General features: G+C 41.4%; 1 protein-coding gene across 1 annotated transcript; it reads left to right on the top strand.

Moving 5' to 3' along the window:
* Positions 1-8: 8 nt before the first annotated feature.
* LOC123967138 (protein NLRC3-like) lies at positions 9-4,600 on the top strand (the record flags this gene model as incomplete). The annotated part of the gene is made up of 2 exons (XM_046043159.1): positions 9-1,121; positions 4,449-4,600. Coding segments are annotated over exons 1-2 (1,117 nt in total), but the record flags the coding sequence as incomplete, so codon positions are not given.
* Between the last annotated feature and the right edge of the window lie 10,149 nt (positions 4,601-14,749).

The following is a 14,749-nucleotide window of genomic DNA, read 5'->3' as shown; positions in this document are numbered from 1 at the left end:
GCCAATCAGATCCCTCCTTCGTGTGTCGGCAGGGTAACTGAAGTACGAGGCTTCACTGACGCCCAGAAGGAGGAGTACTTCAGGAGGAGAGTCAGTGATGAAGAGCTGTCCAGCAGAATCATCTCACACATCAAGACCTCCAGGAGCCTCCACATCATGTGTCTAATCCCAGTCTTCTGCTGGATCACTGCTACAGTTCTGGAGCACATGTTGACTACAGAGCAGAGAGGAGAGCTGCCCAAGACCCTGACTGACCTGTACTCACACTTCCTGCTGGTTCAGATAAAGAGGAAGAAGCAGAAGTACGATGAGGGACATGAGACGAGTCCACAGGAGCTGACGGAGGCTGACAGGGAGGTTCTTCTGAAGCTGGGGAGGCTGGCGTTTGAACAGCTGGAGAAAGGAAACATCATGTTCTACCAAGAAGACCTGGAGCAGTGTGGTCTTGATGTCACAGAGGCCTCGGTGTACTCAGGAGTTTGTACAGAGATCTTCAAAAGAGAGAGTGTGATCTTCCAGAAAACAGTCTACTGCTTTGTTCATCTGAGCGTTCAGGAGTTTCTGGCTGCAGTCTACATGTTCCACTGTTACACCAGCAGCAACACAGAGAGACTGAAGGACTTCCTTGGAAAAGACCTGAAATACAAGAAGAGTCACTCATCCCTGGATGTCTTCCTGTGGAGAGCCATGCAGAAATCCCTTGAAAGTAAAAATGGCCACCTGGACCTGTTTGTTCGCTTCCTTCATGGCCTCTCTCTGGAGTCCAACCAGAGACTCTTAGGAGGCCTGCTGGGTCGGACAGACAACAGTCCAGAAATCATCCAGAGAGCCATCAACAACTTGAAGGAGATGAATCACAAGATCTCTCCTGACAGAAGCATCAACATCTTCCACTGTCTGACGGAGATGAACGACCACTCAGTACATCAGGAGATCCAAGAGTTCCTGAAGTCAGAGAACAGATCAGAGAAGAAACTCTCTGAGATCCACTGCTCAGCTCTGGCCTACATGCTGCAGATGTCAGAGGAGGTTCTGGATGAGTTGGACCTGAAGAAGTACAACACATCAGAGGAGGGACGACGGAGACTGATTCCAGCTGTGAGGAACTGCAAGCAGGCTCGGTAAGTCTAGATATGATTAACATAAAAAGTGTAGATTAGTTGTTTTGTTCTTCAAATATAAACACTACAACATTATTATTATTCTCAAAATAGTGTTGTACTTGTTTATTAAAACATTTGTCAGTTGTATTTTGTAACAGATTAGATTGAGATTTTTCCATTTGATTGTGTTTTATTAGGGGTCCAAGCCCGAAGTGGGCTGGGAACCCGATTGTTTCCGTTGTCGTTTTTATTAGGGCCCGAGCACGAACCGTGTGAGGTCCCTATTGAAACTGTAAAGAATTTTTTTTTTTCCTGCAAAGTAAGCTCAATTTTGGGGGCCTAACCATACTCAAAAACTCAAACTTTGCACACATGTCAGAAGTGGTCTTTTTTTATGGGTTTTACGCATAGGCGTGGCAAAATGACTCGCTAGCGCCACCTAGAAAATTGGAAAAAAATTTGCCCCTCGTCCACGTTCAACCTACATGCACGAAATGTTCAGGGGACATGTATCATTTCAAGATGCACAAAAAAGCCTCAAGAACCCATACCCTGAACTCAACAGGAAGTCGGCCATTTTGAATTTTACGGATATTTTTGGATGATTTACACACTTCGTACTTTAACGAACTCCTCCTAGGGATTTAGTCGGATCGACTTCAAATTTCTGCTGTGCCTTCTAAAGGCATTGAATAAGTTGTGCTATTTGTGAGTTTTTGTCAATGGGTGTGTCTGTGGCGTCTATGATTCGCCATGAAACAGGAAGTTATTATGACTTCAGTCTGCACCAAACTGTACATGTAGGATGAGAGTCCCGCCCTGAACACATGTACATGCTGATATTCACTCACACCGGCAGAGCTCCAGAATATGCAGCGCGGCAGCCTCACGCCCCGACGCGTTACACGTGCGAGGTCCCACCCAATGCTGCTTCCAGCTTTAATTTACTCCATTTTCTTACAAAGTGATAGGACATCAAGAGTATTAGAACTCCTGAATCGTAGCCATCACACTACATGCCCACTGGACCTGATTCCTACCAATCTCCTCCAAGCCATATCTCCTGCTGTGGTGCCGGCCATCACTCATGTGAATAAATACTTTGCTGGCTTCAGAACCTTCCCAGCTGCTTCCAAACACGGCTTTGGTTTTACCTAGGGATGGGGATCGAGACCCGGTTCCAAAATTTCCCAAGACCCAAAAATCTATAACGTCCGAATTTGAAATACAATGGATAAGAAAATCATCAGGCTGCAGTCTCTGCCTGCTCTCTGTCGGCACACACACACACACACACACACACCGGCAGCAGAGCAAGAGGCTGCACCAGCGTGGTGGAATACGGTGAGAATTAAGTTCGCTCCAAACTATTGTAACGATAGCTAAACAGAAAGCTGTCTATCTGGAGCACAGACTGGTCTGTAGTCTTAAAAACTCAGCTGCTGGCTGAGACAAACCAGCCGCTCCTCCTCCTACCAGGTAACGTTACCTGCAGCCAGCGAGAGAGGAGGAGGGACTGATACAGACTGATGGTATTCTTTCTAAACGTAACTCACTACTTGTGATGTCAGATAAAGTTATTGAGTTACTTTGCTGTTGTAAACATTAATGTTTTAAAATATTAAATTAAAAGCAACCAGGCAGTTAATATGTAAGCTTCAATATACAGTATGTTTATTTATCGCAAGTGATATCTCAATACATAACGTTCTCGCACATTGAATATTTTCCTCATACCATGCAGGCCTACCTCATGCCCGTTGGGTCTGGTTTTACCAAATAACCATGACTAAATAATATTAAAGTATCCATAGTGGTATCGACAAAGAATCGTATCGTTAAGCAGTCTCAATAAGGGTATCAATAAAAGTTAACGATCCCCATCCCTAGTTATACCCCTACTCAAAAAACCCTCCTTCAACCCTATTCAAGTTTGGAACAACTGGCCAGTTTCCCTTCTATCATTTCTATCCAAAGCTTTCGAATGGGGAGTCGGAACGCAATGACCTCCTAGATCCATATCAGTCTGGCTTTTAAGACTCTACTGAAATGGCTTTGTTGTCTGTGACGGAAGCCTTAAGGTCACCTAAAGCTGCAACACAGTCCTCTGTTCTGATCCTGCTTGACATTTCAGCTGCCTTTGACACAGTCAATCACAGGATCCTGCTTTCCCCACTTTAGGCAATTGGCATCTCGGATAAAGCACTCCTCTAATCCTCCCCAATCCTACCTCTTTCAAGGTCAATTATCCTCCCCTCGCTGCCTCTACACAGGGGTGCCCAAGGCCCAGTGTTAGGGCCCCCTTCTCTTCTCAATTTACACCACCTCACTGGGGCTGATCATTTGGCATGGCTTCTCTTAACACTGCTACGCAGACAGTTCTCAACTTTACCTATCCTTCCCGCCAGACAACCCCCACTGTCTCGGTGCAGATCTAGACTGTCGCTTGGAAATATCTGCAGAGAAGATGGCTTGCCACCTTCAATTAAACCTCTATCCACCATAACATCAAACTACAAGTTTACTCCTCAACCATCACTCCAACCAGGGTGGTGAGGAACTTGGGTGTCATGATTGATGACTAGCTGTCCTTATCTAACTCCTTACAATTCTTTTGTATTCATTAAACAATTTTGTTAACTCACTTCTTTCCCCAGGTGTTTACCCCATTGATGCTGTATGTGCTATGTTATGATTGATTATTTGAATGATCCTTGTTTATTACTATAGACAGATAGATCCACAATATACCATCTATCCAAACAATAAACCATGGGTCTCTATATCCATAAAATACACAATTAAACAGAAAAATATCAGTTATAATAAAAGGGATAGTGGTATGCCGATGTTTCATACTAAGATCTTGTAGGATGAAAACGTGACAAGATTTCTCATCAGGTTAAAAGCTGTCTTGCGAGACTCACAATATTTCACACTGTCAAGCCACACGTCAGTTTTCTCACGCAGTGATAAAAAAATGTATAATGGTTTGTTTCATTTTTGTGGGTGTGAACCAGACATCAGCTGGTAGCAAAGAGAGAGCATCTTTCCCAACTATAGTTGTAAGTGTAGTTGGGCCTCATGCTAACTTTTTGGAGATAGACACGTGATCAGATCACACTGACAGGTTGGGGACATTATAGAAGCCTAAATGAACCTATATCATCTCTCCTTCATCTGCAAGATTCAAGCAAAACTAAAATTTACTGGTATGAAAGAGCGTGATGACAATTATTTCAGGTTTTTCTTGTCATGTCAGCTGATTCCACCACATACTACATATGTCAAGCTGTTTTCTCATGAAATGCATGACGTAAATATAAAGTTTACGTTTCCTTACAGACTTTCTGGCTGTGGACTCTCAGAGACTTACTGTGAAGTTGTGGCCTCAGCTCTGAAGTCCAACCCCTCCCATCTGAGAGGGCTGGACCTGAGTAACAATGAACTGCAGGATTCAGGAGTGAAGCTGCTGTGTGGTTTTCTGGAGAGTCCACACTGCAGACTGGAGACTCTGAGGTCAGACACCATTTTTGTCTTCTGTGCTGAGATTAATACAAGGTGAAAGTTGTGGTGACACTAAAGTACAAATTTCCAAGATTTGATTTCATTTATTTCTTTCATTTTATCCTTATTTCAAGTCTGATTCTTGGTGTGTTCAAATTATTTTATTATTATTTACTTATATAATACACCACATGGGAAGTAGAGTAAAAGGTATATTTGTCTGATGGATGTAGTTTCTTTTTAAATCCAATAAGCCAATTTCATCCAGACATCTTTTCAGTGATTTAGTTTGAGGAATTACTGCTCTTATTATTAGAGGTATGCCATTTAACATTTATTATCACAATAACATCTCCTGCACATATTAATATGCCTTCTGATTCTGAAGCAAGTGCCTTCTTCATAACTTTTTGGTCACTTTGTGATTGTAGATAAACACAATGTCACAGTTTGTGTGGAGAGGCAGGTTGGAGGACCCAAATGCAGGACACACAGCTGAAATGTGTAGTTAAAAGATTTATTAACAAAAAGTGAGCGCACTTACAGGCAGCGGCTGAGTCCAAAGACAAATCCACAAGGGCAAGGGAAAACACAAAATACAGGTTGACACGGTTTCAGGCAGATATCCAGACAGCGCTTCTTCACACGACAAAAACACTGTAATGACCCAACAAAGATTAGACTGAAACACCAGGTATATATATAGGGACTAACGAGCAGGGCGGGAGCAACACAGGTGACAGGGATCAAGGTTAACGAGGCACAGGCAGGCAGAGAGACAGCAGAGGAAAACAGAGAGACTGACAAGCAGAGGGATCACTGGGGTAACAGACACGACACAGGTTACTGAACACTAGACGATAGACAAAAAAAGAACCCCAATATGCAACAGACCAAAATAACAGATAATAAACTGACCAAACTCAGAAGTGCAAAACATGGCATGGCTGACTGCCACGAGGGTGGTCAAATAATTTTCTATTTTGCCTTGCGCTAGGATATACTCTCTATCTCTGGACAATAATTTAAAAGTAACAATTATAAATAAATGTAGGGAATTTTACTACACAATTTTAATACACTCATTGGGGCACCGCTCAACATTGTAAGCTGTCAATCTCATATCTGAATTCTAAGCTCTAAAATACAGTGATTTGATCCTGTTAAATATAACAACAAACTAGTGATAAGGTAAACTAAGGTAACTAAACTATCAGCGGTACTATTTGGGGAATGAGTCATTCTTCAAATGATGAAGAAAAATGAATGGATATCAGTTATGGATCTAACTCCATAAAAGTGAGTCTGAATTTATAGACTGATAAAAGTATTTTGCTGTCTTTTATTAACTGTTTCTTTCGCAGGCTGTTGTTCTTCGGTGTGTTGGTTTCAGGAATGGAAGTCTGAATTTAGCTCTTGCAACCCTCTGTAGTTTGTCAAACTTTGGTTTGACAATTTCGTTGGCCATTTGAAATTAAATAAAGTCTATATGAAAAGAAATAAAAACTTCAAAAGGAAAAAAGTTAATCAAAGAAAGTACTTTAACCCTCTATGGCAAGAATTTTTATTTTAGAAAAAAATATTTTACCCTAGTTTTTGAGAGCTTGGGGGTCCCTGATAATATCAGTCATAAAATGTCCCCCCGAAACCCAACAATTCCCACCAAGAGCAAGCACTTGGCAAGGAGCAAGGAAAAACCATCTTTCAGTTTATCAATCAGTTGATTAGATATTAGCTACAGTGTGTGTTTGTGTTTCTGAATGTGTGTTTCTGTGGGCTATTGATTGAATCATTTGTGTTTTAGTTTTTTACAAAGTACAATCTCTATTATTTTGCACGGAACCTCAGGAAACAGTTGCTGGTCACAGACTTATCATCAGACTTGTAATGTGATATTTTACTTTTAAAAAAATTAAAGGAGGCAGGTGGTTGCCAAAATAGTGTTTTGTTGCCTGGGGGCAACACCATGCCATAGAGGGTTAAATAAAATAAAACAAAGAGTTAAACGTAACCTCAGGCAGGGGAGTTTTTGAAGAAGACAATGCGAGGCAAGTAATCATTGTCTTTTATCTCAGCTCTCTTAGGGCATGTTTGAATGGAGAGGTGGGGGTTAAGTTTGTGAGAGTTTAACTGTAGTTTACTAAATATATTTAAATCTCTGTATTACGCACATTGACCAAACTTCATCCCACTGTAGTCAAACACACTAACAATATCATGTGCAATCAAACAATCAAAAATTGTGTAAAAGTTTGTTTCAGTAATTAATGAAGAAAATAAAGTAAATCATCATTACACCATTTCCTAACTACTTCTTGTTGTCAACATGCAAAGAAAAAGGAATCTTCTGCCTACAGTTATGTTGATTTAAACACTGTACTGTAATATTGTACTTATACTAACCAGATAAAAGACAAACCAAAGCAAGACTAACTGCAATTTATAGAGCAAGATTTCCAGAAAAATAAATATAAATAAAGTCAGATCATGTAATGGTGATGATAAAAAATGCTAGGATATGTAATTATTATTTAAGCTGTCACACTTTAGCAAGGGAAGGACTACAAATTAAACTTTGGAATTGATTACTTTCATATGGCCTTTAAGTGTAGTACTATCTTTTGACCTCTGGGTCGCAGTGTGGTTCCATTGTAAAATTGGATTAGTTGGGGGTCATATGCAGCAAAGCTAGGTAGATGTTAGCCCAGGGGCTCTTCATACAAATTAATTTTATTACCATAAACACACAAACCCACGTGTTACGTCCTTGCTCTCTAGGGGTAGGAGAGACGTAAACATAAACCAGATGGATTTGGTATGGGTGGAAAGATTATTTATTAAACAGTCTGTTACACACAAAATGGTCAAACAGAAAATGGGCAAGTGGGTACTGCGTAAAACAAAGAACCAAATATAATAAAAAGAAATCCCTCCTCACAGTGTAACACATGTAGGGAGAAACACAGCAGCGACACACAGACGGCTGCCCTCGGCAACCGTAACACACATCTAATTTACTTGGATAGCTGCAGTATGGATCTTAGACCCAGGAACTAACTACATTTAGCTGGTGAGCAAATCCTGACACGTTCAGATAAAACTACTTCTATCATCTGTGACCAAGAAATTACTCAATCTATCTCCGGAAGAACCTATTGGTTCAGCAGAGGACCAGTCGTTTTAACTGGACTCCCTTGTTCTCAAATTGACTAAAGAAAACAACTTCTTTCATTAATAATAATCTTTTTATACAGCACTTTTAAAAAACCATGTTACAAAGTGCTGTAACAAGTGCAAAGACAATGAAACATCCTATAAAAGTATGTTTTATGAATGGACTTTAAAGACTTCACCTGACTCAGCTAACCTTATTTCCTCGACCAGGCTGTTCTAGAGCCTCGGAGTCCTGACTGCAAAAGCTTTTTCAGTAGAGACTCTAGAACAGACAAAAGAACTCTGCCCGCAGATATCAATTTATGTGCAGGTGTGTATCGGACAAGAGATTGAACTGAGCGAGAGGCTATGACTTCACAATGGAGAAAGTTGACCAACTGGAAAGTTGCAACCGACGCAACAACATACGTGTCATTAATCTTCAGAAAAGCTGCAAGGTAAACGCCCTGTTAATCTTTTTGTTAACTGGAACAAAAAACTGCTCTCGCTCCACGTTGGAGCAAGAGCATCACAGAGCATCTGATGGTTGAAAGAGCACATCAGGCTCTTGCACCCTGTCCACCTGCAGACCAGAGGCCGAGACATATCCTGACACGCTTGTTGAAATGTCAAGATTGGGACAATATCCTGCACATCGTGGAATGGTGGAGAGAGGTTCCCATCATGTACAGTATATGATAAGCCCGTGCTCTTTATCCCTGAGTGCTGGCTTAATGAAGCGCAGGAAGGAGTACGACCAAGTTAAGAGGGAGCTTTTGTCTAATGATATTCAGTTTGCCCTACTGCGTCCCACAACACAGAGGATCATGCTCCCAGATGGAGAGAGACGATTCTTTAAAACACCTAAGCTAAGGCAGCATTCCTGCACATCTCCTAACTGACCATAACAAGTGGAAACCGGACAGACAGCCATAGTTTTTACGGGCTACACTGTCTTTATGTTTAAGATTGCAGTCACTCTCAGTAACTGACCGGGGGGTTGAGAGTTGAGACATAGCAACTCCTCAGTTATTAGTATTTCAGCAAGGAGCTGATGTTGAAGACCAGAAAAAGAACAATCCACTAGAGAAATACATGGATCCACATAGTTAAGATGAGAAAAGATTCTGAATATGTCAAAATAGCCGTGTGTTCACGCAAGTACATGCTTCAGGACCCAAATACAGGACAGGTACAAGGCAGGTTTATTTAACATAAAGAACAATTCACAAATAAGTCCTGGCACTCAAAGTAAGGCAGTGCAACAAAATCCAAGGTAATCCAAAAGCAATAAATCCATAAATACCAGCAGGTAATATTTACGTGAACAAACAGGATCAGGCAGACACAACGGACAAGGAAGTACAGAACAGTGTCAAATATTTAAATACTGGCTAACGTGGAGGGAGGGAGCACAAACAGGTGATACTCATCATGACAGTAGACATGATTGGCGTACAGAACACAGACAGATAGGTTACAGAACACAAGACAAGAATCCAGCTACAGTTAGAACCCAAAACTCAGAACAGACCAGTCTGTCACAAACTGGCTGCGAGTCACAGTGGCAGAATGTGGGGTTGCATCAGCTGGGTGGAGTTGATTAGCACAGTTTGCTATTGTGGCACCACCCTGACATGTCACCTATGCTACGGCCTGAATATGATATATTTTCCTGGTTCTTGTCAGCATAAGTTCTGCAGCATTCTGTATCAACTGAAGAATATTAAGGACATTATTCCGGCAACCTAAGAAAAACAAATTGCGGTAATCCAGCCTAGACGTAACAACTGCATGAACAAGTTTTTCTGCATAATTTTAAGTCAGGATGTGCCTGGTTTTTGCAATGTTAAATAAGTGAAAATGACATATAGTTATAGTTTATTTTATGTGGGACTTGAAGGACATATCCTGATCAAAGATAACTGAATGAATTACTATGGTGCTGGAGGCCAGGGCAATGCTATCTAGAGTAACAATATCTTTAGATACTGTGTTTCAAAGGTGTCTGTAGCCAGGTACAATAACTTCAGTTTTATGTAGTTAAGTTTTACATAAGAAAATGGCAAGTCATCACGGTTTGTACATTATTAAGGCATGCCGGAAGTTTAGCTAACTTGCATGTATGTATTTTTTTTACATAGGGATTTATTGCTTAATCTTATTGAATGCTTCATAAAATGAAGAAATCATAATTCTGCATCATTGCGTGCAATTCCAATCAGTATTATACAAGTATAGCTCCATGGGGTACCCTTTCCTTTTCATATCCTCGAATACATCTGCTCATCATTGTAGAGACAAGATCTGTTTTCTAGATCCTGACCGATTTATCGTTTTGACTATTAAAAACAGAGTCGGACCTTTCCCTCTTGTCATGAGTGTTTCATATTTTGCCCACCAAAGGGTGCTCTGCTGCTCCTCTGTTCAAAACACTGTAGCACCACAGAACAAAACATCTGCTGACCGGAGTCTACTGGAGCATGTAGAAACAACTAGCTCCTGGTAGCAGATTGAATTTTAACATCATCAAATATCGAAATCGCCATCAGACTTAAAAATCCCATATCAGTTGGGCTCTACTGTTTTCATGATGAATCCTCATCTTCTCAATGTCTTGTCACGCCTCGGTACGAAAGTCGTGTGCACAAGTGATCATCCTCTTAATGATCTGTTCTTTATTCAGATTGAGTTCCGGTAGTTTATCAGAGATCAGCTGTGCTTCTCTGGCCTCAGCTCTGAAGTCCAACCCCTCCTATCTGAGAGAGCTGGACATGAGTCTCAACTACGTGCAGGATTCAGGAGTGAAGCTTTTGTGTGATTTTCTGGAGAGTCCACATTGTAGACTGGAGTATCTGAGGTCAGTTCACTGACTCACTGTTACTGTTGTAGAACTTATGTTTAATGAACAATTGAACCAAATGTCTGTTCATACATAAAGTTGTAAATGTCCTTTTGTTCATATTTTCATGTTTCCTGTACTAAATTTAGTCTGCAGAGTTGTGTTTCTTAAAGAAACTTTAGAAAATGTCCGCTGTTAGTCGTTAAAGTAAATGAATGTTTCTAATTTTTGGTAAATGGTCACATCTGTATACAGAAGATCCTCTAAACTAATATTTGTTTTAAATATTATCAAGTGTACGTGTTGAAGTAGCAGTATTACTTTGGTTTATGTGAATTTCATGTGTTTTCACAAAGAATGTCTGGTCATTAAAATTGAAGGTAACAGGTTTATGAATATTTTTGTGACATTTGGATGATGTCTGTAGAAGGCTGACATTATGATAATCCACAATAACACAATGACAAAGTCCCTCTACTCATATTAGGGAAAAGCTCATTGATTAGGACATAGTAATGTTGAGCTCCACATTTAAAACTTGAACACATCTGATTGGAGTAGAAATGGATTTTAATCTGCATAATTTATTCTTTATTCAGATTGAGGTTCTGCAGTTTGTCAGAGATCAGCTGTGCTTCTCTGGCCTCAGCTCTGAAGTCCAACCCCTCCCATTTGAGAGAGCTGGACCTGAATGACAACAAGCTGCAAGATTCAGGAGTGAAGCTGCTGTCTGCTGTATTAGAGAGTCCGAACTGTGGACTGGAGACTCTGAGGTAAGATGCCTTTTTTTTACTTCTGTGCTGAGATTAACATGATGTGGCAACCCATTCTCAACCTAGGGTGACCGAAATGGACACTTTGTCAAGACCGTTTGGCATAGCTTTTCAATGTCAATGTCCTGGGTACCCTTTAGGCTCACTTTTGTACGTGTAGGGCGTTGCTGTGTTCGGTGAGTGACTACCAGGTTTTGAGCCGAAATGCATGACACAGGAAAACTGACAGAAGATGAAAGGTTTTTAACCCACAACAAAATAGAAAATCAGACAGTGTTCACATTCTGGCTACTGCTTCATTGAATGCAGATTAAATTTTATTCAAAGTTAACGTAAGTAAGAGGAAAGGAGATATTCGCTAAAAAGAGTAAGTTGAAACTGAAAAAATTTGATATGATGAGAATTAGGAAAAAAAGAGATAATATTGCAGCCTGTATTTTATGTCAGTGTCTTTGGTTCTTTTTCAGCATTGTGTGGATGTGTGTTTGAATGTAAATGTAGGTCTGCTGTTGTGTGTAAGGGTCTGACTTTCTGGCAGTTTTGCTCTAGTTAGTGACCTCTGACTACAAAATTTGTTGTGTGGTATAGGCCACATATGAACTGGTGTAACATATTTTATTTATCGCCATCCACATTAGTTAAATAAGCAAGGATAAATTGTAAGCATTGTAAGATTTTAGTTCCTTGAAGCCGGGCGCCTGTGATATACTGGGTTTGACAGGGGGAACAGACATAACACTGACAAGTAGCAAAACAGGCCAAACTCAAAAAAAAAAAAATAGGCAGAGGCCAACCAAAACAAAACACGCAAGAACAAAGCCCAAATCAAACAACAATCAACACTATAATAATAATAATAATAATAATCCTTATTTGTAGAGCACTTTTCAAAAACAAGTTACAAAGTGCTTTAACAAGTGTAAAGACAATAATACCCAAGAGACAATAATACAAAAGAAAATACAAGATAAAAGCATGAAAACATTGAAAAGATTAAAATACAGATAAATGTTAAGGGACGGGATAGAAAGGAAGGTTTAGGGGAACGGGCAGGGTTGAACTGAAAACATAGGGCTAGACAGGGTGCCTGAGGGTAGAGTTAGGGGACTAGAGAGTACAGATGGGGTGCCAGAGGGCGGAGCTGGGAGGCCAGGGGGTTCGGGCGGACGTCCCGAGGGCGGAGCAGAGGGACCAGGGGGTTCGGGCGGACGTCCCGAGGGCGGAGCAGAGGGACCAGGGGGTTCGGGCGGACGTCCTGAGGGCGGAGCAGGGGAGACAGGGAGGTCCGGCGGACGTCCCGTGGACGGAGCAGGGGAGACAGGGAGGTCCGGCGGACGTCCCGAGGACAGAGCAGATGAGACAGGGAGGTCCGGCGGGCGGCCCGAGGACGGAGCAGGGAAGCCAGGGAGGTCCGGCGGGTGGCCCGAGGGCGGACCAGGGAAGCCAGGCAACACGAGGAGCAGGGGTCGGCCGGACCACCGGCGGGGCTGAAGCCGGTCGATCCGCCGACAGAACACGAGGAGCAGGGGTCGGCCGGATCACCGGCGGGGCTGAAGCCGCCAACAAGACACTCACCGTCAGCCGGGCTGCCACCACAACAGATAAATATAAAATTAGTAAAATACAATAAAATAAAAATATAGGATAAAATAAAGTCAAATAAGATCGGGAAAGGCTCTCCTATAAAAGTATGTTTTAAGAAGGGACTTAAAAGAGTTCACTGACTCAGCCGACCTGATTTCCTCGGGCAGGCTGTTCCAGAGCCTCGGGGCCCTGACAGCAAACGCTATAGTTTTCAGTCGAGACTCTGGAACAGACAACAGACCTCTGCCCGAGGATCTCAAGGTACGTGCTGGTGTATATGGAACTAAAAGGTCAGAAATATAACAAGGCGAGAGGCCATGAAGAGCTTTAAAAGTGATCAATAGAATTTAAAAGTCAATTCTAAAACATACTGGGAGCCAGTGTAATGAATCTAAAATAGGAGTAATGTGGTCATATTTCTTTGTTCTACTTAAAAGCCTGGCAGCTGAGTTCTGGAAAGTCTGGAGTCAATCAATAGATTTTTGGGTTAAACAGGTGAAAAGGCGGTTGCAATAATCCAGGCGTGATGAGATGAAGGCGTGTAAAATGGTCTCGGTGTCCTTAAAAGTTAACATAGATCGAATTTTTGCTATATTTCTAAGTTGATAAAAACATGATTGAACAAGCTTTGTGGTGTGCTTCTCGAAATTTAAATTACTATCAAACCAAACACCAAGGTTCTTTGCCACAGGCTTAATGTGATTTACTAGCGAATGTCAGTATCTGCCATCTGCTGGGACCAGGATTTCTGTTTTGTTTTGTTTTGTTGTTTTTGAGTTCAGCTGGAGGAAATTATTTGACATCCTTTTTTAACTTCACAAAGGCAGTTGTTAAGTGAACTCAGCATTCCAGGGTCTGTGGATCTGACGGGCAAGTATATTTGTGTGTCATCAGCATAAATATGAAATGAAATGCCATGTTTATGGATAATATGTTCAAGGGGAAGCAGATACAAGGAAAACAAAATGGGTCCTAAGACCGACCCCTGAGGCACACCATATTTAACTGGACAGAACGAGGAGACATAGTTGTTTACAGACACGCAAAACTTCCTATTTGACAGGTAGGATGAAAACCATTCTAGGGCAGTACCAGAGATCCCCACCAAGTGCCTCAGTCTGTCTAACTGTCTGATCAATGGTGTCAAAAGCAGCGCTAAGGTCCAGGAGTACCAGGACTGAGCACATGCCTTCATCAGCAGACATTAAAAGGTCATTGGTGACTTTAAGCAGGGCAGTCTCAGTGCTGTGGTACTTCCTGAAACCAGACTGAAACTGAAACTTTTCAAATAATTTGAATTTATTTTCCAGTACAGTGAGCAGCTGTTTGGATACAAGTCTTTCTAGAATCTTTGCAATAAAAGGCAGTTTTGAAATTGGTCTAAAATTTTGATGGAGGGAGGGATTTAAACAAGGTTTCTTTAAAAGTGGGTTCACGCAAGCCGTTTTAAAATAATCAGGGACACAACCAGTAGATAGGGAGCTGTTGAAAACAGAGATCAAATGGGGCCCAACAGAATCTATTACTTTCAGTAAAAATTTTGTAGGTATTACATCAAGTGGGCTGGAGGACACTCTCATTTGTGTTACTGTTTTTAAAAGCTCAGACAGGTCGATGGGATAAAACTGGTTAAAACTCTCTTGTTGCTGGTGAGGAACCTCTGAGTAAGAGGCCGCGGGGGTAATAGAGGCTCTGATTGACACCACCTTATTGGTAAAATAAGATAAAAACAATTCACAGTCATCATTACTTCCAGCTGAGGCACAAGGAGGGGTTGGGTTTACCAG

This window comes from Micropterus dolomieu, unplaced genomic scaffold (genome assembly GCF_021292245.1).
Source record: "Micropterus dolomieu isolate WLL.071019.BEF.003 ecotype Adirondacks unplaced genomic scaffold, ASM2129224v1 scaffold_71, whole genome shotgun sequence".
Lineage (NCBI taxonomy): Eukaryota > Metazoa > Chordata > Actinopteri > Centrarchiformes > Centrarchidae > Micropterus > Micropterus dolomieu.
Note: the sequence above shows the minus strand (reverse complement) of the source record. Positions and strands in the feature narration are given on the sequence as shown.